The following is a 27767-nucleotide window of genomic DNA, read 5'->3' as shown; positions in this document are numbered from 1 at the left end:
TACATTTCTCTACAGACCTCTTTTCAAGAAACTACTAGTATGATTTCAAGTGAAAATTAACAACTTTTCCCAAAAAAGTGACATTTTTAGTATAAAATTTTTAAAAATATTTCTCTAAAACAATGTTTTTTTAACACATGTACAGTGATAACCAATGTTTGTTCAAGCCTACTATGAACAACTTTAGTCCTTTTACCATCATAAATTAGTCTGACAGCACTAAAAGAATGCTGCTAAGGTTCTTGTTGGCATGAAATAACAACCATGTATCAAGCTTTTAAGTATCAACCAATTATATTCATGAAAAATTATCAAACAACTAAACACATCACAAAAATGTCACAAAATGTATGAGATTTACTTCAAAACCTTCATTATATAGAATAAATCCAGAGGTGAAATTCATATAGTATTTCACAAAGGTTATTAACACATGAATAAATGAAAATATTTATTGAGAGCAACAAATTTATGGCCTTGGCAATAACGACACCAGTCATACCTCAACATTATCAACAATCTCTCACTATACATCCTGTCAATATATATATAAGGTTGGATAATAACCTCTATTTGGAAATGCCCTCAATCCTACAATTGTCTTAGCACAAGCTAATATTCATCCCTATCTGATTTTAGATGCTATTCCAATTACATTTAATTTACCGGGAAAGAAAAAAAATAAAAAATAAACCATCCTTAAATACACTCATACATTATAAAACTCTGGAGGGGGTAGGACATCTTCACAGAAAACTAATATATACATTATATAGCATATGAACAATAAGAACAAACCTTGTTCTCTCCTAATTTGTCCCTTTCAACCTCCATTACTGCAAGTGAATTGTACAGAAATTACTTTTCACGATTCACTTCTTACTTTGCACCAATAAGTACACGTCACCAGTTAGACTGATCCACGTTTCTTTACTGTAACAGAATTCAGAGTACTATCACATTAAAAATCAATGTATTTCCATACAGCATTTCTCTTAAAACTCATGGTTATTAACCAATTATGAAAATTCCTGCTGCTATCTAAAACACTGATTGAAAGAGTCCATTATCTCTGACAGTGTCAAGTGCATTTTCAAATTCAAATTTTCATCAGAACTTCGTTCCTCATACTAGTCCACAGCACAAGAAAGAATGAAGAAAAAATAATTAAACTAGTAGTTTTGTGCATAATATAAAAAAGACAAATCCAAGTACAGTATTAGTACGAAATAAAAAAAATACAAAATGATTCACTTGCTACAAGTCATTCACAACACATACAAAACATTTCACTAATGTCCAAGGCTTAATTTTATACATTTCATTATATTACATTGGACTCACATAACTGTCTGCTCTTAACTCAAGAGAAATAAACAGCACTGCAAATAGCCTCATTTAAAATAATAGCCATAAAAACATACCAGTTAATTACAACTTAATGCAAATGTGTAAAATGTTTTTTTCTTTTTAAATTACCTTGCTCCCCTCCCGATGCCACAGGCATTAAATAGCTCACACTGGAAATGAATATCATTTCCAAATGTTGAAGCCCACGTAACAAAATGAACTACAATGCTAAAATCTAGTGGGACTGATGAAATCTCCAATAATGAAGCTGTCAGACTCCATTAATCAAAATAAATTCAAAAACCTATTTCTTCATAAAGTAATGTACTGTATATATGCATATAACCTACTTTTGTTTTTGTTAAACTTGTACCGTAAGCACAATACCAAGTCTAAAATAAAAGTATCCATGTTCAATGAAGCAAACAACAATTTGCTATGAAAAACCCAGAGAGATTCTGTCAATTGTCAGTTACAATGAATAATTCTGATATTGTGGTTACATTTCTCCTGTACATGACTGCACGAGAGCTATGACGAGGCAGGGAGGGTGCAAGGGATGGTACAGTTAAGCGGCAGCACTGTATGATTCTTGGAATACTTGACATCACCGTGAGAGGGAGTGTGACCGTTCCCGTAGATCGCCAACTCCATCATCTCCCAGCCGTTGATGAGCAGATAACTTGTCAAAAAATGGATGTCTGACAAAGAAGCAAGAAAGAACTTTCTTATAATAACTACTAAAAGATAAAAATAATGATCAACGATGAATCATCCATGTAAAGCACAGTACTGTATATAATATTTTCTAAAACAATTGCTATGCTCACAACACAGTACTGTACTTGTATTGAGAGAGAAAAAAACTATAAACATATTGTAGCTGTATAGCAAAAATAAATAAGAAAGTTAACCTAAAAATCATATCTGCTGAAAACTGAAGAGCACTTTTACTTTTAATACTGTACATCCATTAGCCATATAACTTCTGTTACTAACCAGTGTGAAAAACCAATCAGTTACAATACATTATTATCTATTACTGGTCATCCCAAGCACAAAAATGTATGATCAGTTTATCATTTCATAATTGCTCTATTTTGTATCCATACCCCAAATTGTTCTACTATTTTGTATCAATACCCCAATTTCTAAACAAGTTTACATACAAAAAAACATCCTAAATTCATAACCTGAATATTTTAACAAATTTGAAACAAACTACAGTACTTACTCTCTCTACAATTAACTGTATTAAATTAAAAGGAAATTATACAAAGGTTTTTAAAGTGGAATATGATACTTAACTCTTTACATGTGCATGAGTGGAAATTTAAGAATAATTCATCTTAGAAAAACCACATTAGTACCAAGAAAGTACTAATCTCAATGTGCTTTCCCCAGTACACAGATGATACCAAGTACCATCACTGTCTGCTTTTCACTTATGACCCATTCCCTTTGGTTTCTTCCTGTCTCACTATCAAACCCTAATGTTACCTTTCATTCTTTTAGACCTCTTAAAAACAAAGTTTTTGAGGAAGCTCTATGTCTAGAAGTTCTTTGGTCTTGATAAACTTCTCTGTAATTTTTATGTATAGTATCAACAACTAAAGGTGACATACCTTAGTGCTTCGGCAAGAGTAATTCGCTGATCTGGTTCATATTCCAACATCTTTGTGATTAAATCGAAAAGTAAGCGATGGTCCTCATCCGAACTGGTTTGATAACTCTACAAAGAATAAATACGAAATTAATCATAAATAAAAATGAGCAATTCAATTATTTAATTTTTCTAAAAGATTTCTCGTGCATATTTTACAACAAAACATAATACACAAAAGGAAGATTGGAATTCTAATTATTCACAAGAAATCCAATCAGAAAATAACCAAATATTTACAGAAATGTATATGAATATGAAAAACAGCTAATAAACTCAAGAATCTTACTATGATGGTGGTGTATATAGACAAAAAAGCAATTTGGATATACTGTACTGTATGACACAGCCATTATAAATATAGATACTGTAATGTAGATAATGAGTGCAAATAATTTTATTTACTATGAATTCTGTACAGTATAGTGAAAACATATAAACTAAAAAATACGATTACTGGTAATTCATTTTAATTTTACAACGAAGTACTATGCGACAGGAAAATAGGAGTCAAGTTGAAAGGTAAATTATACAGGACAGTTGTGAGACCGGCAATGATGTATGGAGCGGAGGCGTGGGCAATAAAGAAGACAGGAAGGGAAGAAACTGGATGTGGCAGAGATAAAGAATGTTGAGATGGATGTGTGGGGTGACAAGAAGTAAGATACGGAATGAGGTAATTAGGGGTACCACAGGAGTTAGAGAACTATCAGATAAGATCCAAGAAAGTAGACAGGTGGTATGGTCATGTCATGAGAAGAGATGAACAGTATGTTGGGTGGAGAGTGATGGAAATGGAGGTACGTACAGGGAAAGAGAAGGAGAGGGAGACCAAAGCAAAAGTGGATGGACTGTATCAAGGATGACCTTCGATCAAAGAGATTAACCGGTGATGAAGTGTGGGAAAAAGGTAGATTGAGAAACCTGGCCAGAAACATTGACTCCACATAGAAGTGGGAAAAGATGCAGACAAAGAAGTACTGTAGTAGTATTGCATCTTTTAAATGAATGTCCGTAATATTATTTGATCGGGGTCAACTTGAACAAGGCACTTGCAAATGAGTAATGCTGTATTAATTGTCAAATTAGAAATTCATTTAAATTTAGTGAATTTTCTAATCCTTAATTCTGACGGTCATAACAGACATTTTGATGTGATTAACCTTCTTGATGATAAACTAAGAAATTAAATACAGTACTGTATATATAAGAAAATAGATATGATGCTTTACTATTGACCAAAATCCATACATGATGGAGACTTGTGTTATTCCTTTGCTTGCCATGAGGATGGGTTTTTCTACTTTCTTTAATAAAGCATTTTTACTCACTCTGAGAGGTTTACAGTTCTCTCTGACATATCTTCCATCCGAGCTCTTTTCGTCCCAATCTAATTTACCGTGGTAGAAATACTTGGTCCTCGTTTTCCTGCCCATTCTGCGGATCACAAAATATTGTATGAAACAAATGAGTGATTTTTAAACAATGTTACTGCATGAATCAATTTACTCTAAAAGAATTACAAGTACTTTGTTTCATAAAGAACAATCATGTAAAGGCCCCCCAAAAATCAAATTTATTGGATTTACTGAGGAAATGATTACTAAGGATCTGAATATCTTGATTAAGTTACTTCAAGCTATGTGTAATTAAACTATTAGATAAATATTCATTTTTTTTTTTTTTTTTTAGGAGACCATTTCTTCACCCTGAAGAAGTTGCAAAAAAGACTCAAAAATATTCAGGCTTAATGATTAGGAAAACAAGATATTTTCACATCCTAGTTAGCTATAAAGTTTGTGACATTTGTGTAATATTTATAATATTGTGGAGCCTGTAAAGTACATTTTTAGGGGACGTGGAAAAATATTATGAAGAAAACTCTTGCAAGTAGTGCCCAAAGTGAGTCCAATAGAACAAATCAGATGGCAGTATCCTTAAAACAAAACTTGTACTGTATAGGATTAATCTTTGTAAAAATAATTGATCTTGTGACTGATTTTTTGTTTTCTACTTCTAACAGGATGGGAATTAATGTTGGTGCATTACAAAACAGTGTTTCTTATACTAAGCGCCATCGATTAGAAAGCTTACATTTTGTTGTGAGGTCACTATCTCCATTCAGCTCTTAAACTTAATAAGAATTATGGATTACAATGTCACCAACTGATTAAAAGAAACTTCAACTACACACAAGCTGTTTTTTTTTAACCAACTCAAATGTAAATTTAATTAGATTCATTTTTATAAGGAATGTTAAAATATAATAAATTTGAAAATAAACATATGAATGTTTGAAACACTACAATGGTGTAATAACATTATCCTTAAACTAGCTGCTTGCATTTAGAGGCCAAGTAAAATTAATATATTAGGTGTACACAATGTGTACAATGAGCAAAATTGATCATTAAAGTACACCACTGCATACAATATACAGTACAGGGGTCTACATTTCATGAACATTTTGCATTGAGAGCCTGTAATTGAATCAATTTATACATATCAAATAATTTTACAAAACAATTTTGTATCTCTCAGTAGTAATGATAAACGTCTCACCTGTATGGGATGGGCCCAAGGATACGTTCCATCATAGCCAAGTGCTCACGATTATCATGTGTTTGGAATAATGTGATGCCAAGATATAGTTCAAACATGATGCACCCAATGGACCACACATCACAAGGTTGTTGCCACCCTAACTCTGGAACCGGATAGGGTTATCAGTAAGAATTACTTCAAGGAAATGAAACTTAGCCACATGATTAAATTTATAATGCAAAAGAATCTTCAGGGATACCACATTTTATATTTAAAAAAAATAAACCATGTAAAAATGTAAATACTGGACAGTATAGTATTTTAAAGGTACAATAAAATAATATTTAGAGTGAGACAATACACTTTTGCACTGCACAACATATATAATAAAAAGTAAGTGTATATTTAAACTTCTTTGAAGGAAAAAAATCTAAATACAACTTTGAAATTGCTGAAAAGTATACAAGAATATAAATAAAATGCTTTTATCATATATTACCATATATTTTCATATGCTAATTAAATCATGTTAAAGTATCCTTCAGAACTGACATACACAGTACAGTACCAGACAAACTTACCTAATATGACTTCTGGAGCTCTGTAGTGTCTAGTTGATACAATTGTACTATGATGCTCATGATCAAAAGTAGCACTACCAAAATCAATCAGCTGTATGTCTGTCTTTTTGACTGTTCTGATGTCTCGTTTCTTTAAAAATAAGAGAAGTTGTTTTAGAGATGATAATTAATACAGTACCACAAATATTATAATAAAAAAAAATTCCCATTACAATATATGGTTATTTTACAGTAAAACCTAGTCAATAACTTGGCTCACCTTCTTTGGATCATAAGTTAAGTCATAATCGGAGTCTACGAAGAGAATGTTTTCTGGCTTGAGATCAGTGTGAGTTAGTTTGCTGTCGTGTAGGAACTTAACTGCGTAACATAATTGATATGAAATGTGTCGAACTTGATCCAACGCGTAGGGACGGTAATTGTTGTCCTTCTGAAAGGCAAGAAAATTTGAACTCTACAAAATGAATATGATAGGTCTTTTACACCAATGGAAATTTCATGAAAATATATCTATGGTACAGAACTATATTTGATCATAAAAAAAATACTTACCAAAAAGTCAAATACACTTAGACCTAGCAAATCGAAGGCAATACAGACGTGCCCATGGTAATCGAACCAACTCAGCATTCTAACGCACAAACTGTTGAGAATAAAAAGTTGAAGATTTTGATGAGACTTCAGTAAAAAGAAATTAAATATATCACAGAGCCAAACAGCTTTATAATAAACATGATGAGCATAATACATTGCAACAATGAGTTCTCAAGATTAAAGCTAACGTGTAATAAAATCTTATAACGAGAAAATATAACTACATTAATATTATTGTACTTTTATCTGTAAAAATATATTGCATTCAAAATTTCTATTAAGGCAGGCCAATTACAACATACCTCAGGAATAACAACTATATTTACTATCAATCTGTTTACTGTAATTCTTAATTAGATAAAATTGCAATTAATTAATGTCGAAAAATAATGAAACAACCTGGGCATAAAGCGTTTATAAAATACATATGTTATTTGATTAGCATCAGAATATGTGGAACAACTTCAATTATATGGATATCGAAAATGACATGAGATAGCTAATATTGTAATACCTTAACAAAAGTTTTCAAGATAAGACTATTAACCATTATACCACTGTCAATGTCTTTTACACAAATAAGGCAAAAAAAAATAATAATAAACAATATACAAATGGAGGTTTTCATTGAGGCAATACATAATAGGTACTTACTGCTTGTTAAAGGGATCTTTTTCAGCTAACTTCTCCAAGACATTTATTTCTAGCTTTGCAGCCTCACGATATTTTTCTACATTCTTGATAATTTTCAACGCTATGAACCTATCACTGAAATGGAAAAAGAATGAGAATTAATTACATGACTTATGATATGTATTTGTGACTTCTTAAAAACAGATCATACCCTATAACGAAATGATACACACATTCAGAATAAAGTTTGAGGCCAAAATGTACGTTTTCCTCAAACAAACGAAACGTACTTTATACAAGACAATTTTCACCAACTATTCAGCGAGAATGAATTAGCAATGAGAACAATCTAACGAGGCAACCTTTCATATAGCAGGTCCTTTTCGTCAGATCAACATAATTTAATTAAGCTTAACTGAACCAAAATAAGGAAAATAACATGAACATCTGTGTTTTATTTCCCCGTCCGATGTAATGTGCGCAGAATAAAACAAGAATCGGGGATTGGACATTCCAAGGACTTGGCGACAAGATGGGAGCCAATGCGCCATTACTGTTCGATGGTGATAAACAAGAGGGAAAAAAATAAATAAAAAGACTTAAAAGGAAATTATTTTCGCAGGCTTCTAAAACGGCAATCATCTCCCACACTGGGTATTATGAGCAAAAATAGAAACGCCGCTAAGACGCCAGCTCCTTGGCAGCGCTGTGCCATCCTTTGATTCACACTCTATACATACCCAAGGGGAGAGAGAGAGAGAGAGAGATCCAACATTTTTCACACTTTCTACCCAAAAAAATATATTCCCACTGCGTCGAACAGATTAGTTTTAAGTGAGAACCCTCTGGCTTATCTATTAAATACAATAGTTACTAAGCATATCGCTACGGTACACCGACTTTAAGTTTTCTTGGTATACTTGAGACAATAAGCCTTCAATATTAAAAGCAAACAAAAGAATTGTCTAAGTTTGGCAAGGGTCAAAGGTATAAATCTCATACCCGTGAAGATTTTCTCAAGGATATTACTGTACTATAATAATGCAAACAACTGTAACTTGGAATTCCATATTATCATAATCATATACTAAAAGGGCCTTTTTATGCCTTTAGAGTATATCAAGCCTTCTTTATATAGAGAATGATAGATTTGAAGTTTTCTGGCATCCGTACATCGAAGTTATTAGGGGAGAAGGCAAAGCACTAAATACTGTCATCATTATAGTTAAACAGGAAACTCAATAGATTCCTCTTCAAAAGTTCAGAAAAGTCCATGAATCAGGATCCTCTCCTAGCCCTCTTCACTTTTCACTAGAGGTGCCAAAATTGGTCGTAAAAATCAATAAACGCCTCTTTAATTTCCGTCTTGAATCATCCATCGGAATGCATAATTTCTGTCCAAAATGCAGCAAATAACCTTCTTCTTACAAAATATATATAGAGATATAAAAGGCAGTGTCAGGACAAGGAAATGAATTCTCAACGGCAATGATCATGATAATTCATTAATAGCTTCGTATTAGTTTGTTCACTTAAAATCTCTTGGCAAAGTCGAGCTTACAGAAATAATGATGCTATATCTGATGTCTTACCATTTTCTTTACTATTAGATGATGTCGGTATATTTCCTTTTGGTTACGAATGTAAACACAAACAAAAGCTGAGAGAGAGAGAGAGAGAGAGAGAGAGAGAGAGAGAGAGAGAGAGAGAGTAGTCGGTCAAATTCAAGTTAGAAATTAGGAGATGGAAGTTATGCATTTCTATGTTATTAATCTAAGATTTTAATCAAAACACGAAAATCGAATAAGTTTATCTCGCAACAGACAACCCCAGCCCCCTTTTCCACACTACTGATGTATCAGCCGAAACGGATGTTCTATTTGATAAACGAGCGCCTGTGTGTCGATGTTTTGGTTGTGATTATAAACCCATAGCTTGAGAAGTTATCAAATAAATTTTCAAATGGAAAAGAGACTTGTAATGTTTGGAACTGAACATGGGAAGGGGTTTAAAGGGGGAAAAAGTACTAATAATATTACTTTCGATTCTAAAAAAAAAACACCCTTCCAAAAAAAATCTTCACTTTAAAATTGGATTTTTCTAAGATACCTTATTCTGCAATGATAAATACCTCACACCATTCACGTCAGATTAAGAGCAAATTGGATAAATCTCAACCACTAATAACACAAAGTTCATCACTGTATTTGGAAACGGCTTAACCTCTCTTTCTCTCTCTCTCTCAACATGTAAAAAATCACATCACAGATCATAGTCAATGAAGCTATGCAACGCCGGACCTGGATAGTATTTGGATGGATGACCACGGAACATACTCGGGGGCTAGCAACTTCACCTAAGGACGCTGTAAGTTGCACGGTTGATAATGTAGTAACAAAGAAACTATGGTCATGCTGATAAAATTGGCGGACTCAAACCCAATAAACAAAAAGGACATATTATCGCATATCCTACTTAAAACCTTCAGGCTGTTTTCCAGTTCCATAACGATAAGACTCCAACTTTGTGTGTTTAGCGCACAGAGAGAGAGAGAGAGAGAGAGAGAGAGAGAGAGAGAGAGAGCGAGCCCTGACACAAGTCTTTCTATATAAATACTCTCTCTTTCTCTCTAGTCACATAACTGGCATCAGCACGGCCAGCTCAGAATCCAATCTCCACCACAAGTCCTTTACACAGTATAAACGTCTACACAGAAGTTGTTCTTGTTATTGACATGATTTGAAAGGGAAAGCAATTATCAGCGGACCAAAAGCCAATGACTTGCAAAACTTTGTAAAAAAAAAAAACAATAACAGAACGAAGAAACTAATCATTAACACCTGATAAATAAATAAATCATATAAATATATGAACAGAGGCAGCACTGTTGTGCACTTCTGTGGCAAAGAAATATTTGTAACGATTAAGCAAGTAATACCAATAATAATAATAACACTTGGAGTCACCCTTGAAATTTTTTGAAGAAACTTTATACTGCACCACAAAGCAGTCCTTCATCTACGGGCAAGTTCCTACTTTGTTGAATTACAACGTATGGCTCATAACAGTTCTTACGTTTTTCCTTTTATTTGTCACCATCGAGCGGTAACGGTGCGCTGGCTTTCGCCTTGTCGCCAGAAATTTATTACAATTAGCAATATAAAAAGCTTATCAGAGAGAGAGAGAGAGAGAGAGAGAGAGAGAGAGAGAGAGAGAGATGAATTCAAAACGAGGAAATTTTCACACAAGAAGCATTCACGACTTTGGATCTTAATAACAAGCATACATCCTTCACACACACACACGAAACCAATCACAACAGTATGGAAAGATTCATCACATTAGGCTTGTTCAAACAAACAAACTTGCCAACCATAAGTCGCATTTCTCCCCGACCAGCTTGCCAAATATCCAAGTGCCGCAGTTGGTGTACGTTCTTGGCCCAGTCCTACCATCTCAGCCAGCCTCCCCCTTCTATCCACAATGAAGTACAAACATACGAACGGCAGGCTGCACCGAGCAACAATCACATAAACACAAACACAGTACTTGTTACGTAACAAAACCAATGTTTATTTACATTTCTTACAATTTTGCTAAATACCTCTTTATACAATATACACATTTGATCAATCATTCAAGATGCAAAATATACACACACGCAATCTAGCCCGACTGGCGTTTCCATTGGACATTCGTTATCAGACTCATTCCATCTGATCAATACCACATCGCCAGTATGATGATCGTACACAGTTGATCCAAGAGTTAGACCGGACTAGCATGTATATGGGTTTCCAACTGGCTTCGTATTAAACATTCACGAAAATAAGGGTGACTCCCCAGTAGAGTACATACTACCAATTTGACATGAAACCGATTTTAATCTTCAAGAGAAACCATGATTTCGAGCAATTAATCGATCAAATGACATCGTTCATTCACCCCCTGTGAAATCCTTCCAAATTCACCAAAAACTATTTCTTCAGAGTAAACGACATGCACAGATGAGGAGGGTCACCAGCAACAAAATAGCATACCTAATGGCAACCCCCCCCCTCCCCGCGAAAAAAATGAAACTGGGTTACTAGAGTAGGAGGAAGTGGGCTGAAACTATTCTACTCCTCTGGGACACCCAGATTAGTGATGTCCCGTTTGTGCTGGGACACAATTTGCTGGCCAACGCCAATAACAAAACTCAGATTTGCTCTCGTTTCTGTACTACAGCACAGTACTTTACTATAATATATCGCGTCACTATTTGTGTTTGTTTAAGTTGCATTGGGTTCGGGTCACATTACTGATAACAGATTGGTCTTTAACTCTTTAATGAGATAATTGTTAAGCTTATCTTGTATTTATCTTTTCACACATGAAGTCGCAGCTTAGCAAATCCAATACAAATGCACTTCGTTCAACGTGAATGCTTGGATATTTTCAACAACAACAATAATAATAACCATAACCATAATAATAATAATAATGATAAGAAGAAATAAGGCTATCCATTTACATGAAAGACCTTCCCATTTTATTTTAGATAGATTCAAAGATTAATACCAAACGCATTAGGCATACTAACTTCAATTATTTAATTAACTGCGTGGTCATTCAACAACAGAAAAACAATACAGATTCAATTAATTTTGTTGATTAGTCCTTCATTTATCAGTCGTCAGTTATCAGAACAATACATCCAAATTAAATAAATTACAAAATTGATAATACACGTGCAGTACTCTTTTTGACAAACTGTGACCTAATTACAAGTGTCTTTGGGGAGAGAGAGAGAGAGAGAGAGAGAGAGAGAGAGAGAGAGAGAGAGAGAGAGAGAGAGAGAGAGAGAGAGAGAGAGAGAGAGCATACTGCCAAGATTCGAATTGGGGTCATGTGGTTTCCCAAGGATGTTAGCACAGTTTTAATTTAAAAAATTAATTACAGCACAAAACAAGATAACTAACATGATCCAAGATGGAGGAGGTAATTGTAAACCAGAGGGTAGTTAGATGGCATGAGCACTAGTGATGGAAAGACTCATGGTAAAATTATAGATTTCTAGATATGAGAGAGAGAGAGAGAGAGAGAGAGAGAGAGAGAGAGAGAGAGAGAGAGAGAGAGAGAGAGAGAGATCTACAATAAAATAATCAAAAGTTAGGAACAGGAATACTCAAAACTTCATTTTTGGTTGACGCTCTGTACATCAATGAGTCTGAACCTAGAAATAAACCCCCTTTCTAATAACTTTTGTCACTAATAATAACTCTTAAGAGACTTTGTTGTCCTATTGCCTCTCGTTGAGACCCATATTCAATTTTAGGGCATGAGTAGTTGGAGGTTGAACTAATGTGATTATTTATGAAAATGGTCACATCCTACTGACCTCATCTACATAAAAGATATAGGCACATAAGGGGAAAAGATATAGAATACACTTATGTATAAATACACGGAGGTCGTCGGCGTCAATATGCATTGGAGGAGATGACGATGATAAATACAAGAATTTTCAATAAAATCTATCATGGTATAATCGCCGTTTTCGGCTAAATACTGAAAAAACCAAAAAGATTTTGCTACATACAAACTAACTGAGCATTGTGAGTGGTTGTTTCTTATCAAGATCAGCGCCTAAAATAAAACTGCCACAATTTATGCGAATTATTCAAATTTTGATACAAATTTTGAAAAAAAAAATATTTATCACACTCCTACCTTTTCATACCCCAAGTATATAATAGGTATTCTAACATACACATCATATTCTCAACTTTCTAAAATAACTACTGTAGTTAGATAAAATCCGTGACAAAATATAGCTCTTTTCCAGCCTAGTGAAATCACTCGAGAGTGAAACTTTGCGTGTTCCTGCTACTGCTCTTCACCTAATCGATACCCTGTCGCAGTTAACTTTCACGCACGTGGCGCTACAGAAATGTTACCGAAGGTCATATGATTAAGGGTTCGTTATCAATTGAATGTGAACATTCACATTACACACATATATAAGGCTATCAAAGCAATAATACACACACTACATACATACATACATATATATATGTATATATATATATATATATATATATATATATATATATATATATATATACAGGGTATTTTAACACATTGGTGTGTATATTTACACACACACACACACACACATATATATATATATATATATATATATATATATATATATACAGTATATATATATATATATATATATATATATATATATATATACAGTATATATATATATATATATATATATATATATATATATATATATATATATTTTCAGGGCATTTCAACATCACGTTGGTATATTTTAAAAGGAATTATTTCCCTGCACATTTTGATTTTCATATTTAAACCACTGCTTATTTTTCGCGAGATAAAATTTAGAAATCAAAAATAATTTATGGGACTTTTCCTATGATGATATACAATAAAAACAGCATCCTTAATAAAATTAAACCAAACACCTAAATATGAATAATTAGCAACAAAATACTTCTTCAAATAGATCAAGGTAAAAATTCCTCAAACAAATAAAACATTGAAATTACATAGAGATAATGGATGGATCAATAATACACATGTCAAGTACGACACGCTAAAGTGAATAAAAAATAAGTTGTTCATTTACTAAAAATTACCAGTGCTCTGTGGCCAATACATCCAATTATAAACATTAAGAACTATTTCTTCAAGGTAAACGATGTGCACAGATGAGGAGGGTCAACAGCAACAAAACAGCATACCTAATGGCAACCCCCCCCCCCAAGAAAAATAGCATATTGTGCTTGTCTTCATTACCCAAGTTGAAAAATAATAAACAACAATAATGAATGTTGAAAATTAATTTAAATAGATGTAAAGCACCACACTATTGCTTTCAAAAACAAAAGTATTAGTTATTATGATCGAGAAAAATAAGGTAGAACTAAACTTCAAAAATAAAAGCAGGTCGGCCACTTACCTCTGTAAATCGCGACACCTGACGACTTTTCCAAAGGTGCCCTCGCCCAGCGTGGTAATAATCTTATCTGAAAGAGAGCAAGGAGGCAAAGGTCAGTCTAGGTTACTCAGACAAAATGGTGTCCACCGCGTCTCAAATCCCTTGGTCAACAAACGAAAATACTTGCTAATATTTGAACAAAAATGCGGTGGACTGAGGCACAAAAAATGTCATCTGATTTTTTTTTCTTATTTTCAAACTGAGGAAATCTGAAAAATATTGGTAACATTCACAATAAGAAGCACTGTAACGTAGTGGTTTCGTATTGATAAAAGAAATCAACAATTAGAGAGCATTAATTGTAATATTTCCTTTCTTTTTCAAGATTATACTATTTACCACATTCCCCTTTTCTTTTTTTTTCAGCCCCTCCATTTGGTCTCAAAAAAGAGCTTTTCTTTTCGGTGAAAAGTTGATATTGAGAACGAAGGTGTATATAGGAAATATCTACAAAGTAATAATATTCATGATATTACTAAAGGGTTCTGTCTTGTCTGCACAATGTAATATATAATCATAGTAAATAAAAGAAGGGGAATATATGGGTTTAGGTACAATTTTGACAAGAGAACTGTCGAGATTCTTTGATGGAAAAGAAAACCCTAAAATATTCATTAAGGACAAATTTTGCTAAGATTATCTTTTTATCATGTGTCTTAGCTATGTGACCATTGTAATAGTAATAGTAGTAGTTCTAAAAGAAAAGAGATAAGAGAGAGAGAGAGAGTATAGAGGAGTAGGAGAATAAGGAATTGTTGTAGTAATGGTGACAGTAGATAGAGATATCAAAACAAAATCTAAAAGGTATCTAATACTTTTGCAAAACTGAACAATAAAAAGAGGGGAGTGTAAGAAATGAATAAATTAACAAAAAGAAGAGTAACGAAAAGAAGAGAACCAATGAGAGGAATAGGAACAGGAGGAATTGAGGAAGAGGAGGAGGAGTGAAATTAAAAAAAAAAAGGAAATGTATAAATACAGGGAGTATTATTCACGAACATCTATCTTGTAGTACGTCGCCATTGCGGTATATGAGATGTCCGTCTTCATCATCTTCCACTGAAGTTGCCCGTGAACTCTGCTCACATCAAGCCATCCCGCCAGAGTCACACCCATCATCATCAAAACATCAACATCAACATCACCACCACCACAACCAACATCATCATCATCATCAGCAGGAGCAGCATCATCATCGCCAATGCCGACCGTGCGAGCCCAACCACCATCAACACCGTCACCAGCGGGCGATGCATCACCACCAATCGGGGGGATACAACACCAGCGGTAACACACACGGTGGTTCAAGGGCGTCGACGGGGCACACAAGGCGGTGTGGGCGGCAGGAGACGAAGAAGGGCAGCGGCGGCAGCAGGACGCAGACGGGGGGCGCGTCGGGGCACATCAGTAGTGAGGTAGATCGCACACAGATGGGCGGGGGGCGGCACCGCAGGGCAACAGGCCACCAACAAGACAGATAAAGAGGGGAGAAGGCAAAAATGGTGGCCACGATCAAAGGGGAGCCACGGTGACCGCAACACCATGGCAGGATATACATTTAGGCCATAAAATTAGAGTGCTCTGGCCATCCTCAGTTTCTTATCAATATCATTCAATGAAATGTCAAGTGAATATTACGTAATGTGCAACGTCAGGAAATTATCAACAATAATTTAATGTTTTATTTAAATTCTAATATCTTTTGATGCAATTACCATTATTGTCATCATACATTTGAAAATAAGTTTCTTAAATTATAAACATAACTAAATTATGCAGAGCCAGGGAGGTACATTGACACCATTCATATATCCATACAAAGTAAAATACTACAAGACTACCACAAACAACAGACCCACAACACCGTTTGCACTTGTAATAGAAAAATAAAATTATAAAAGAACAATAACACAGTAAACTACCATGCAAAATATTTCAAAATATATATATTTTAGATAATAAACATGACAACTTACAAGATAAAATTTCTCATACTTCCAACACAGACACAAACATAAAATCAACGTGTTCTCCATAAAAAGACCATGACAATTCTATTGTGAATAAGAAGAAAAAATATTTGATCTATATATATATATATATATATATATAATGTATATATATATATATATATATAGAGAGAGAGAGAGAGAGAGAGAGAGAGAGAGAGAGACTCCCAAAAAGAGGATAAAGTGTCAATGATAAACTGAATGTTTATGAATGCAACATTTTAGTTGAGAGAGAATTTAGTACTACGAGATACACCTGTAGGACTTAATTACCTAAATTTGCCAGCAGGTGTGTTGGAGCTGGTGAGGATGGAGGGTGGGTGGGAGGTTAGTCAGGGTGGTGGTGGGAGTGATATTGGTGATGATTTAGCAGTGGTAGTATCAGCAGTAGTAATAGTAGCAAAGTAGCAGCAGCAGCACCAGGGGGAGGGGGAGAGTGTGGTGTATTCAACCCCCTGCCCTATCTACACCACTACTCACACTACTATAACCGTAGTTGAGGGAAGATGAGTAATGGGGTCTGACATACGATCTCTTGGTTCCCACCTCCTGGATGCCAAGCAGATCCATAACGCCGGCTCCTCCCCCTCCTGCTCCCCCTCCGACGCCACCGTTCTTCTTATGCGATGCCCCAGAGGACGTCGATGACACGCCGGAGGTCGTCGCAGCCGCCGCATTGCTTTTGCCTCCGATCTTACTTGAGGAGGATGTAAGTCCCTCGACGACTTTGGATTTAAACTTGAGTAATGCGTATGAAGTGTCCTGTTCAGCCTTAGACTTAGAATTACTGTTAGAGACGGCAGCAGTTGCGGTTTTAGGTTTCACAGACACGGAAAGAGACAACAGTTGCTGGTCCATAGGGGACTTAGGGGTGAGAGCTGGAACGTACCCAATGTGTTTGTCTAACTCTTGTTTGTAGCTGGATAGTTGTGATAAGGTGTCAGAGTGACTCATGTGCGTGGAAGAATTGCTCGGTTTGAATGTTGTGAATGTGTATTCGTGTTCGGGTTCTAAATAGCTGGTCACTTTGATGGTGGGCGTCGTCGGGGCTGTGCGGGTGCCCATGCCATACATATCGTTCGGGGTGTTCACTAAGGACGAGCCCAAGTAACGACTACTGGCATCCTCAAAAGATTTCAAGGAATTGGTCGGAGAGTCTACGAGGTCCACTGTGTTGGTTCTTGTCAGAGCCAGTGAGGTGGGCTTCGAAGGTTTTGTATAGGACGAGGTCCTCGGGGGCTTCTCCCGCACAGCGGCTTTTTCAAACACTATCGGGGGATCATACAACACAAACTTCTCGGAATCGGGTGTGCTGTTTTTCGAAAGGTCCGAGCCTCTGGTGTGCCCTCCGCTTTTGCCTAGGGATGACAGGACATCGCTGGTGGAGGCACTACCATACAAAAGTTTCCTCGGGGGTCCCTGGCTCCCGTCTTCCTCAGGGATATAAGAACAAAACTCCTGCGTGACCTTGGCTGCCATTTCCTTCACCTGGTCAAATCGCCGAGTTCCGTGACTGCCCAACACGCTTGTACTACCACTGTCATGATCGCCGGAGGCACCCGGTTCTTTCACCCTCTTCAGGAATTTCCGATTGTGCGTGCTGCCAATATTATGCAAGACGTTGAGTGGCAGCGAATACATGTTAATGAGCTGTGCCCTCTCTTTTCGGCGGGTGGCATCGTCATTAACACTATCGGGCGTGGCTGACGAAGTGGTGCTGCCTGTTTCGGTGTCGAGGGTGGAGGTCGAGAGGCCAGAATACCTGTTCAATATGGACGCTGTGCTCTCTCGCTCCTCGTTCGTTTCGGGGACTGTGATTGGGCGGTTAGCCCTTTGCCTCGCACTTCCACTAATTAGGGCGCCGTCCCCATGACGCCTTCGTAACTGCGGGCTAAGATTGCCCAATCGACTGTAACTGCTGCTGGATCCTTCCAGACATCTTTCCATGACATTGGGAGATAAGGACCCATACTGAGACCAGTAATCGAGCTTCTTCGAGCTAACATTCTTCCTCAAAACGCTAAGTTCATCGCCAGACTCGTCTTCCTCATCACACCCCGTTGCCAGGTGGTTGTGCTTTAGAAAGCGACTGGGTTTGTATCGCGAACTGATTTTATCATAGTTGGTAGATGTGGAAGTGGCAGGCGAGGTATAAGCCCCTCGGAGGCCATAACTATCACTGCATCCCAGATCCGAGGACGTTCTACTGTATGACGGACGAGTACCACCTCCATACCTTGAACGGACGGATGGGACGTCGTAGTCCGACTTGAAAGTTGAGAAGGATGAGAAGGAGGCGGAGGTAGTCAGGGGGTTCCTGAAATTGCCAGTCCCGTATCCTGATCCATAACCAGAAGAATATCCATATCCAGATGAGGAAGAGGAGCCCCCAGAACCGTAAGTCGAAGACGAAGATAAAGAGGAGGAGGACGAGGAGGCAGGTTTATACTGGGAGGCGGCAGGCTCGAACTTGGACGTTTTACATTTCGAATCTCCGTAAGATTTGGTGTCGTATGACGTACTCGAAGGCAGGTCGTCGTATTTGCTATACTTCAGCAGCATGGGATACTGGTAATTGGAGGCAGCTGCCTTAGAGGCGGCTGACGCAGACGACGAAGATGACGAAGAATGCCCGGAGCCTACAGAGGCTAAGTTGTTGGAGGTGTCGTGTAGGGGCACTCTGTCATCCCCCGACTGCGATACGGCTCTGACCCGTGAGGCAAATTTATTGAAAAGGGTCGAACACTTGTTAAGGATGTCCCCTCCGGAGTCTTGCAAGATACTGGAATATGAGGTAGTGGCACTCCTGCCGTACTGCCGACGAGTGCGCCCGCTCATTCTGGCGATGGCCACGACCCACACCCTTCCTCGTCCCGATTCCCACCGCTTCCTCCTCCTCCTCCTCCCCCTGTCCCTCCACCGTCACCACCCAACAAACCCTATACTCGCATTCCAAAGTTTGTTTCGACTTATACAACCATTTACAGAGACATTTCTGACACACAAGTGGGCACCTCTCCAGCTATGACTTTATAGTCTGTCAAAGCCCAAGATTTATCATTTGTTTTCGTTTAATGTGGGAGAGACGGCGATGCCACTAACTAGACATTAACTGCTCTGAGACTGCGCACATCACAGGTGCCCAGGCAGGACAAGCGGCAGGAATGGGACAAGGAGACCGACCGACCACGTTCACACTCCACCACGGGCAGCGTTGGCGACCACAGATACAATGGCAGTCGCGAAGACTCGTCAGGAATAGTCGCAATATGGGTAAGTAACAGAAACACAGACAAGTCTCCTCCACAGAACACTTGGTGACGAAGGGGCAGAAATGGTAGAGTGGAGCAGGTAAGCGAGTGAACAGATTGTAACTGAGGCACCACACGCCCAAAACAGTAGCTACACAGCCCACACCAAGCCCCAGGAGATATAAATACCCCATCGGGCACCGGCGCACGGCACCGACAGGAAGATGGTGGTTGGCTGGAGATGGTGTTGGAGTTGATAATGAGGGTGAAGTTGCTAACAGTGTCACTATCACGAAGGTTAGATGGGTACGAACCTAAACACAAATAGCATCATATCACCTCCCTTCAATAATCAAATACCCATCGAGTAATTTGGGAAAACTACCCCATTCTATACGCATGCGTATAAGACTAATAACTATACAGTATACGTAAGTATTAAAATTGTAATAAAATAATTGCGTACTATTAAGTAAGAGAAAAAATATAAACATTGGCGCCACATTTAGCCATTGAAATTGATATCTATAACAAATGAACAAAGAATATATATAGTATATATATAATACACACACACATATATATATAATATATATATCACACCATAGAGAATATAAAAATGTGGAACCAATGTTATGTTGAAATAAGAAAAGGAAATTCCCTGTGATGATACGGAAATGAAAAACATACCCAATAAGAATCCAAATCATAATTTAATCATGATTCACCACACCCGAAGTAAAGATTCCCTTAGAAGCGAGTGATTGCCAGCGTAAACTTTACAAGAAACAGAAGAGCTATGTGTAACGCATAATGATTAATCGCAGTCATGTTAAGTAGAGTGTATTAATTTACTGTATGCAACATCGTCTTGATACTAAATGTTTACTATTGTGTAAAACTATGTAGGACAATACATACAACAGGTCAAGGCAAAGCGCTTATACCAGTCCACAAAGACAGTCACTAGGCAGACACACATAAGAAGGACAATACAAAGGATCTATTGCTGTCTTACCTGGTCTTTCTAACACACAACAAAAAATTCAAATGATAGCAGGTATTTATCATATATGGGGGAGATGTTGGTTAAAGACAATAAGGAATACATTGAATAAATTATTCCGAGAGAATAAAGTTAAATGAATATGAATAAAAAAAACATTGGAAAAATGGACCAGCAGGGGATATTACATTACACACATAACGGAATCTTAAAATAGTAAATAATTAGCCGTCTCCAATAAAAAGAAAAAAATTGGTCAAAAATATTAATAGCAAAATAAGTCACATGGCTTAGTTTAAAAGTTGTAAGTTAAGCAATCGTAATATTTCATACATATGCTATCCTATCTTGCAGATATACTCACGACGTACAAACAATAATACAACATTAAAAAATCATAAAAAGGCATTCATCCAGTTACCCAGTGTAGCAGTTTAACATCTCAATAATTGACCCAGCGGTAATATTTTGTCAAAGCTTACACGGCTATTAAATATTACGCTAAACAACCTACTATAAAATCGATTATGAATTCATAAAAAAAAAAAAGAGATTGACCATTCGTAGCAAAGAATTAAAATTAAATTCTAATAACTGAAAACTTTTAGAATGAATAATTTAAAATTTCGTTGTGCTAAAATTTAAGGGGACTGTATCATGCTTTTAAGCGACTTGAAATGAATTCTATTTACAATTGAAATAAGTATTGAAAGCCATTTGTTCACAATTTTGAAAACCATCAAAGGGAATTTCCTCATTACTTCCGATACATTTTAGTGTTAATTTCCCAATTATTTCTCGAAATTAGAGTTTATTCCCAAAAGGTATTAAGAGTAATGAAACTATTTCCCTACTTCAAGCAAAAATACCGAAATTTATTTCCCCACACTAAACTAAATTAAAGTATGATAAATCACAAAATTTGACCATTATAATACATTTCCACATTTGGAATTCAAGAGTAAAATGCATAATCCACTATGCAACATGATTTAGGAAACTGTACGTCAACTATATATATGTATGTATGTATATGACGTTACAGATAAATGACAATTTCTAACGCCGATTATTTGCTAGAGAGAGAGAGAGAGAGGAGAGAGAGAGAGAGAGAGAGAGAGCCCTTAATATTTCCCTCACGACATGAGTTATGGTTAATAATTTTTTTTAACCGATATCTGATTACAAACATATTCCAAGTTACAGTACTTCCAAACCCTTAAAAAAACGATAAGTGAACAAAAAAAAATAATATTTATAACTTCATTACATTCATAATTTATACATATACATACAGTACATACATACATACATACACATACATATATATGTATATGTGTGTGTATATATATATATATATATATATATCCTATTCATTTTTATTTGGTAAAGAAAATCTTGAACATCAAAACTATGACGTAAAAGGTGTTTTCGCTCAATACCCATCAATACACACCCTCCCTTAGTGACAAATCCCAGGAAAACACACTCGACTATTATTTCGTGTGAATAAGACCGTAAACCTTGTTTCGACATTAATGGGACGCCAGTCATGCAAATAAAGAATTTAACATAAAACAAAGATTAGCAAGATATAATCTTCGAGGGAGGGTTGGCGAGTCCGACGACGAGTACACTGCGCGCAAAAAGACCAGGTAACTGAGGTCAAGACGACAAACTTACCGAGATCATCTCAAAGAAGGCATTGCGTCGCAAAAATCAATTCCAATATAAGGAGACTGATTAAGAATGAAATCATACGGTAGTTTAAAATATGGGGTCTGTTATCAACTAAAGGTATGATATTAGCAAGGGGATGTGCAAAAGAAAATGTAACTAGAAAATAGGTACCGTACATACAGTACACACACCACACACACACACACACAATATATATATATATATATATGCATGCATGCACGCAGATTCACATAATCTTTAAAATGGGTATACTGTACTTACAATATATATATATATATATATATATACACACACACGCGCGCGCGAACTACAGCAATATCAGAACATTTCCATCTTACAATATAATTGAAGGTATTGAGAGAGAGAGAGAGAGAGAGAGAGAGAGAGAGAGAGAAGAACATTCTCGACTTCAGGTAACAGTGTAATGCTGGCATTAAGGTCCCAGTGCGACTTGGGTGTATGGCAGTCTCTACACACTAACCACCAAATTTAACCCACAGACTAAAACTTTTCTACTCCGCAGTTTTGTCGTATGCTAAACCTCTGTGCATACAAGCTATTTACCGAGCATGCGTACTTAAACATCACTGTAAATTAAATGAAAAAGCTAACGAGTAAATACTTGCAGAAATATACACTAGTCAGGTGCATAACTAATTAAAAAAAAAAATAACCAAAGTGCGCAAGAAGATTTTCTAAGTACAAAATATTCATCATTTGTCAGTCTGACATAAGCCATTCCCAAGGGGAAGCGATAAAAACCACACTCTAATCTGCACATTCACAACTTCATCATTAGCCCAATCGAAAAAGTTTTCATTCGAATTGCTAGCGTTTGGATCACAAGGTTATTTTAATGTTCATCTTGCAACTTGCGTCGGTATTTCGAAAACAAAATGCAAGAGACGAGAAACTTATCTCTCAACGAACACAGCATTACGGTTTCTCTGGATTCAAGGGAAGTATAATATACTGGCTTCAAGATAACATTCCCGACTCTTAACGATTTTAATTTACTGCTACAGGTGGAAAATACGATATAAATACACCTTCGTTTAAATTTCTATTTAAAAATAACTATCCGAAACACATCCAAACAAGGTTTACGGTCTTATTCACACGAAATAATAGTCGAGTGTGTTTTCCTGGGATTTGTCACTAAGGGAGGGTGTGTATTGATGGGTATTGAGCGAAAACACCTTTTACGTCATAATTTTGATGTTCAAGATTTTCATTACCAAATAAAAATGAATAGGATATATATATATATAATATATATACATATATACACACACATATACATATTATACACATACATATATATATATATATATATATACACATATGTATGTGTGTATGTATGTACTGTATGTATATGTATATATTATGAATGTAATGAGAGAGAGAGAGAGAGAGAGAGAGAGAGAGAGTACACTCAGGATATACAGTATAATAGCTAACTAAACAATACAGAATAAGTGGGACACTTTTGTTTCATGGTGCCAAGGACAAAATGAATGCCGTTCGAACGGGGCTTAAACTCAAAAGTGGGTGAGAGCAAGTACAGAGAACCACTTCTGCGATTTAAGAACATTTCGAGATTAAAAATGCAATTACGTTGGTCCATAAATCACCATCTAAATGTATCATGGCAACAGGGAAATTGTCCAATTAGTTCGTTTTTATGCAAACTTCTATAGTGTCACATTAGATCAGAGTGGCCTTATGCCATCGTATATTCTTACATGTGGACAATATCGTAGAAGCCTCCAGGAAGTGTAAAAAGGAAAATAGAATTTAAGAGACAAAGAATACTAAATGAAATTTAGTAATACAGATAAACAGATTACTGTACAGAATATTTGCATACAATCATTTAACAACAGTATTTTTGAAATGATCAATTATTAAACTGTTCGAAAAAAATATGATAGAAGATATAAAAAAATGTAAATAACTTCAACGTATATAATAATAAACGTAATTTCCGAAATACAAAATCTACCCAAATTCTACAAACAAAACCGACCACTGAAACCTTATTTTGCTTCAAGCACGCCAGACCATAAACTACCAAAAACATTTAATTCCCCAAAGAAGCGAGGGCACGGCATGTAACAAATGAATTTGCACGGCTAAAATATGCCTCTGATCAGAGAAGGGTAACTCCACTGAGTCCCTGGTTTATGAACGACTCGGGACTTGGAGGGATGCCAAGGTCTAATGCACTTCTTCCACGTACCCAATCACTCGAGCATAAGCCATCAAAAATAAAAAATGTGAACTTCGCAAGGATGGTGACCCGAAGGTCAAGTGACGACCTGAAACTATATGAAAGACAAAACTAAAAGCACTTTTATATAACGACTTTCCAGTAAAAAATGCTTCTCAGTACGACTCGACATCCAAAGCTCTGAAATGAAACTTTCCTAGAGTAACCTTGACTATCTGTCCGAAATATGAGGACGAAATCAACAGGTGTCAGCATCGGCAGAAGCGCGAAACAGGTAAGTGTCACCCGATAGGCACCAAACAAGAGTTGCCCAAATGGCGTTATCTTCTTCCCTCTGACAATATTCATCTAAATAATTTCATGTATATGTAATGGAAGACCAGCAACATCGGATTTTACCATATAATCGTTAGATCATTCTTGTTAAACGAGTAAAATTAAATATAAAATTGCAAATGTCCAATTCTGCTGGGTCACTGCCTTGCCTCTCATAACAACCAATAGGTAACAACAATAGAAATGAAATCCACATTACATTATCGTCTTGAAATTCTACAAAAACTCACTAAATTACTGATAGCTTATTATAAGTTTCCAAAAGTAATATTTTTTGAGAGACTGAGGTAAATAATTGTCAGTTAGTGTGGATTTATGACTTCTAGCAAGCGCTGAATAAACTATACATCACTAGCTTTTACAATATAACCTTTAAATGGCATTCTCGATAGCGAGCTAATTCTCAATAAAAAAAAATTGTAAATTGGTGAAACCACACAGAGAGAGAGAGAGAGAGAGAGAGAGAGAGAGGAGAGAGAGGAGAGAGAGAGAGAGAGAGGAGGAGGAGAGAGAGAGAGAGAGAGTACAGAATGCTTCAAGGATTAAGGTGATGGCACTCTGCAAATACCTGTGCGAATCGCGTAACACTTATCACATGCCAAGAAAAAAGGAGAGGAAAAGCCATGAACAGAAAAATAACAACATAGAAGGAACTATTTCACGGCCAGGTTTGCGCGTTTAATTTCTGCCCTACAACAACTCAAGTTATTCTTTGGGAACCTGGGTTTTATGGCTAACCTTTTCTTCTCTCGTAAAATCGAACTAGGCGAATGAGGACCGGGTAGGCCAACGCCAACATTCCCGGCATTACAATCTGTTACATACACTGACCGTCTACGACCGAACTCCATTATTGGAGGCTTGGTGGCAAATGATTGAGATGTTAACTGCTACATAAAGATGCTAACATACACATACTCTGTATACATTCACATATACACATGTTTGCAATTCTCTTCTTTCATCTATGTAAAAGAAATAGTTTTCTAATGATTGAAATGGATATCTCATGATTCAAATAGAATTATCTAATACTGATGATCCATAAGTTAATGTAATTTGATACTGAAGTAATTACATTTACAGAACAAGCATTGGGTATACTGAATATCTTAACCACAGAAGAGCATGAAATACACAGTTGAATATATGCACTTAGTAAACTTCTTTTACAATGACGATGACTTTAAAGGCTACTGAAGTATAAAGGTCACAGGTTTGTAGCATCTACCTTTTCAAACTATTAATAAAATATGAAGAATTGAGGAAGCTATGGGGAGAAAGGGAGGTGGTGGGGGAGGGGAAGAGGAGGAAGGGAGAAGGAATTATAAGGATTAATTTCTAGTGAATGATACATGTGACAGCAAGTGGGTGGGTGGGTGAGTGTACAGGTGAAGGGATTATGGAGGGTGGGAGATCTACGAAAGTGTACCTTGAAAACTGATGCTGGTGGCGTAGCGCTCTGTGATATAGTCAAAAGACCTGTAGAGTGTGGCAGTGGCCAGATGATGCTTCCTACGGGGGGCCATTTCCTACCCAAATTATCCTTTTTAACAAACAACAAAGGTAATCCTCGGCGCTACTACTGCTGCCACTCCTGTGCCTTTGTCAGAAAGGCCGGAAGGGACCAATGCCGTTGTTGTAGTAGTAGCAGCAGTAGTAGGAGTTGTAGTAAGTACCGAGCTCTCGCAGACAACAGAGGAGGGGAGCAGACCTTCCCACCACCACAAGGAATAAAATTAGCCTCTTCCCTCCTTGCCCGCCATGGGACTTTCGGTCTCTTTCTCTCTTTTACCCTAGCCCTTCCCCTCCTGGTGTGACCCCTCTAACCATCCCCCTTTCCCTTTCCCTCCCAAGGGCTCTCGGAGGCTGCTTCATCCCGGTAGTCATTAGAGAAGTCCAAGGAATTCTTTCAGGTGCTCTCGTGAAAAAAAAGAGGAGTCTCCAAAGTAAAGCACTGTTTGAGAGGCAACAGAAAGCGAATGTCACGGTCAGTGCATGGCAACTATTGGTCAGTGTTCACCTGCCGGCTCCACGTCACGGGTGGTAGTTTAAAATGCTTGAATGACGGCAAAGTCGTATATTATGTGTGTGTGTATGTGTATATATATATATATATATATATATATATATATATATATATATATATATATATATATATATATTATATATATATATATATAAAGGAGGTTTAAAAGAATTGTTTTCACGACTAACAGGATTTCGCCTGAACCTACATCTGCATGTGATGATAATTAAAAACTCCAACATTAGGAATATCTATAAGAGTGCCACCCCCAGTCCCCTCCCACTTGAGAGACCAGTGCCAAAACCTTCGTGCGAGGAAGGTCCGTTTTCTGAGGAGCAGTTTTCCCTGTGCCGTTTTCTTTCCTTTGAAACAGGTGTCAGGACGAACTCTCTCCATTTCCATATCCTGATTAAATAGACCAAAAGTTCATCCAGAACATCTAGGAGCCGCTCACTGCGAGAATCCACTAAAGGTTTAAGAGTTGTATGATATGATACAGTAACGATTCAGTCTTTCTACCGACAGGCAATGCGCCTCCAGCATTTTTCTCTGCTACGACCTTCACACACGAATGCGTCCTTGCTGGGCCTTGGTGTCAATAGCAAACCGATCCCTTCCCCATCCCCCGGTGCCCCAAGCAATAATTTGGACTAAAAGGCATCCGGTCATAATACTTTTATTCAAGTTTTACTTCATGGCAATGTTTCAAAGGCATTTATTTTTATTTCGAACAAATTAGCAACTGCAATTACCAGAACTTTCATACAGCCTAAAATGTAAACAACGCATTTCACTGGTGATGACGAACACCCCTACGAT

The 27767-nt window shown here is 36.6% G+C and overlaps 1 protein-coding gene across 3 annotated transcripts in view; it reads right to left on the bottom strand.

Moving 5' to 3' along the window:
* Window positions 1-438: 438 nt before the first annotated feature.
* LOC137631057 (probable serine/threonine-protein kinase dyrk2) overlaps window positions 439-27767 on the bottom strand; it is a 40469-nt gene continuing 13140 nt past the window's right edge. Inside the window, exons 1-11 of one of the 3 annotated variants that reach the window (XM_068362651.1) lie at window positions 16873-20115; window positions 15383-15461; window positions 14345-14411; window positions 7387-7500; window positions 6691-6781; window positions 6398-6568; window positions 6139-6268; window positions 5576-5720; window positions 4345-4450; window positions 2976-3082; window positions 439-2051 (exon numbers count right to left, since the gene is read on the bottom strand). In XM_068362651.1, the coding sequence (XP_068218752.1) occupies window positions 1958-2051; window positions 2976-3082; window positions 4345-4450; window positions 5576-5720; window positions 6139-6268; window positions 6398-6568; window positions 6691-6781; window positions 7387-7500; window positions 14345-14411; window positions 15383-15461; window positions 16873-19230 (3462 nt within the window). In that variant the 5' untranslated portion in view covers window positions 19231-20115 and the 3' untranslated portion in view covers window positions 439-1957. Of the gene's footprint in view, window positions 2052-2975; window positions 3083-4344; window positions 4451-5575; window positions 5721-6138; window positions 6269-6397; window positions 6569-6690; window positions 6782-7386; window positions 7501-14344; window positions 14412-15382; window positions 15462-16872; window positions 20116-27767 lie in introns of those variants that run through there. The other 2 variants (XM_068362652.1, XM_068362653.1) reach the window with 2 other exon arrangements.

This window comes from Palaemon carinicauda, chromosome 39 (genome assembly GCF_036898095.1).
Source record: "Palaemon carinicauda isolate YSFRI2023 chromosome 39, ASM3689809v2, whole genome shotgun sequence".
In the NCBI taxonomy this organism is placed as follows: domain Eukaryota; kingdom Metazoa; phylum Arthropoda; class Malacostraca; order Decapoda; family Palaemonidae; genus Palaemon; species Palaemon carinicauda.
The sequence above is the reverse complement of the archived record's forward strand: the minus strand, read 5'-3'. Positions and strand labels throughout refer to the sequence as shown.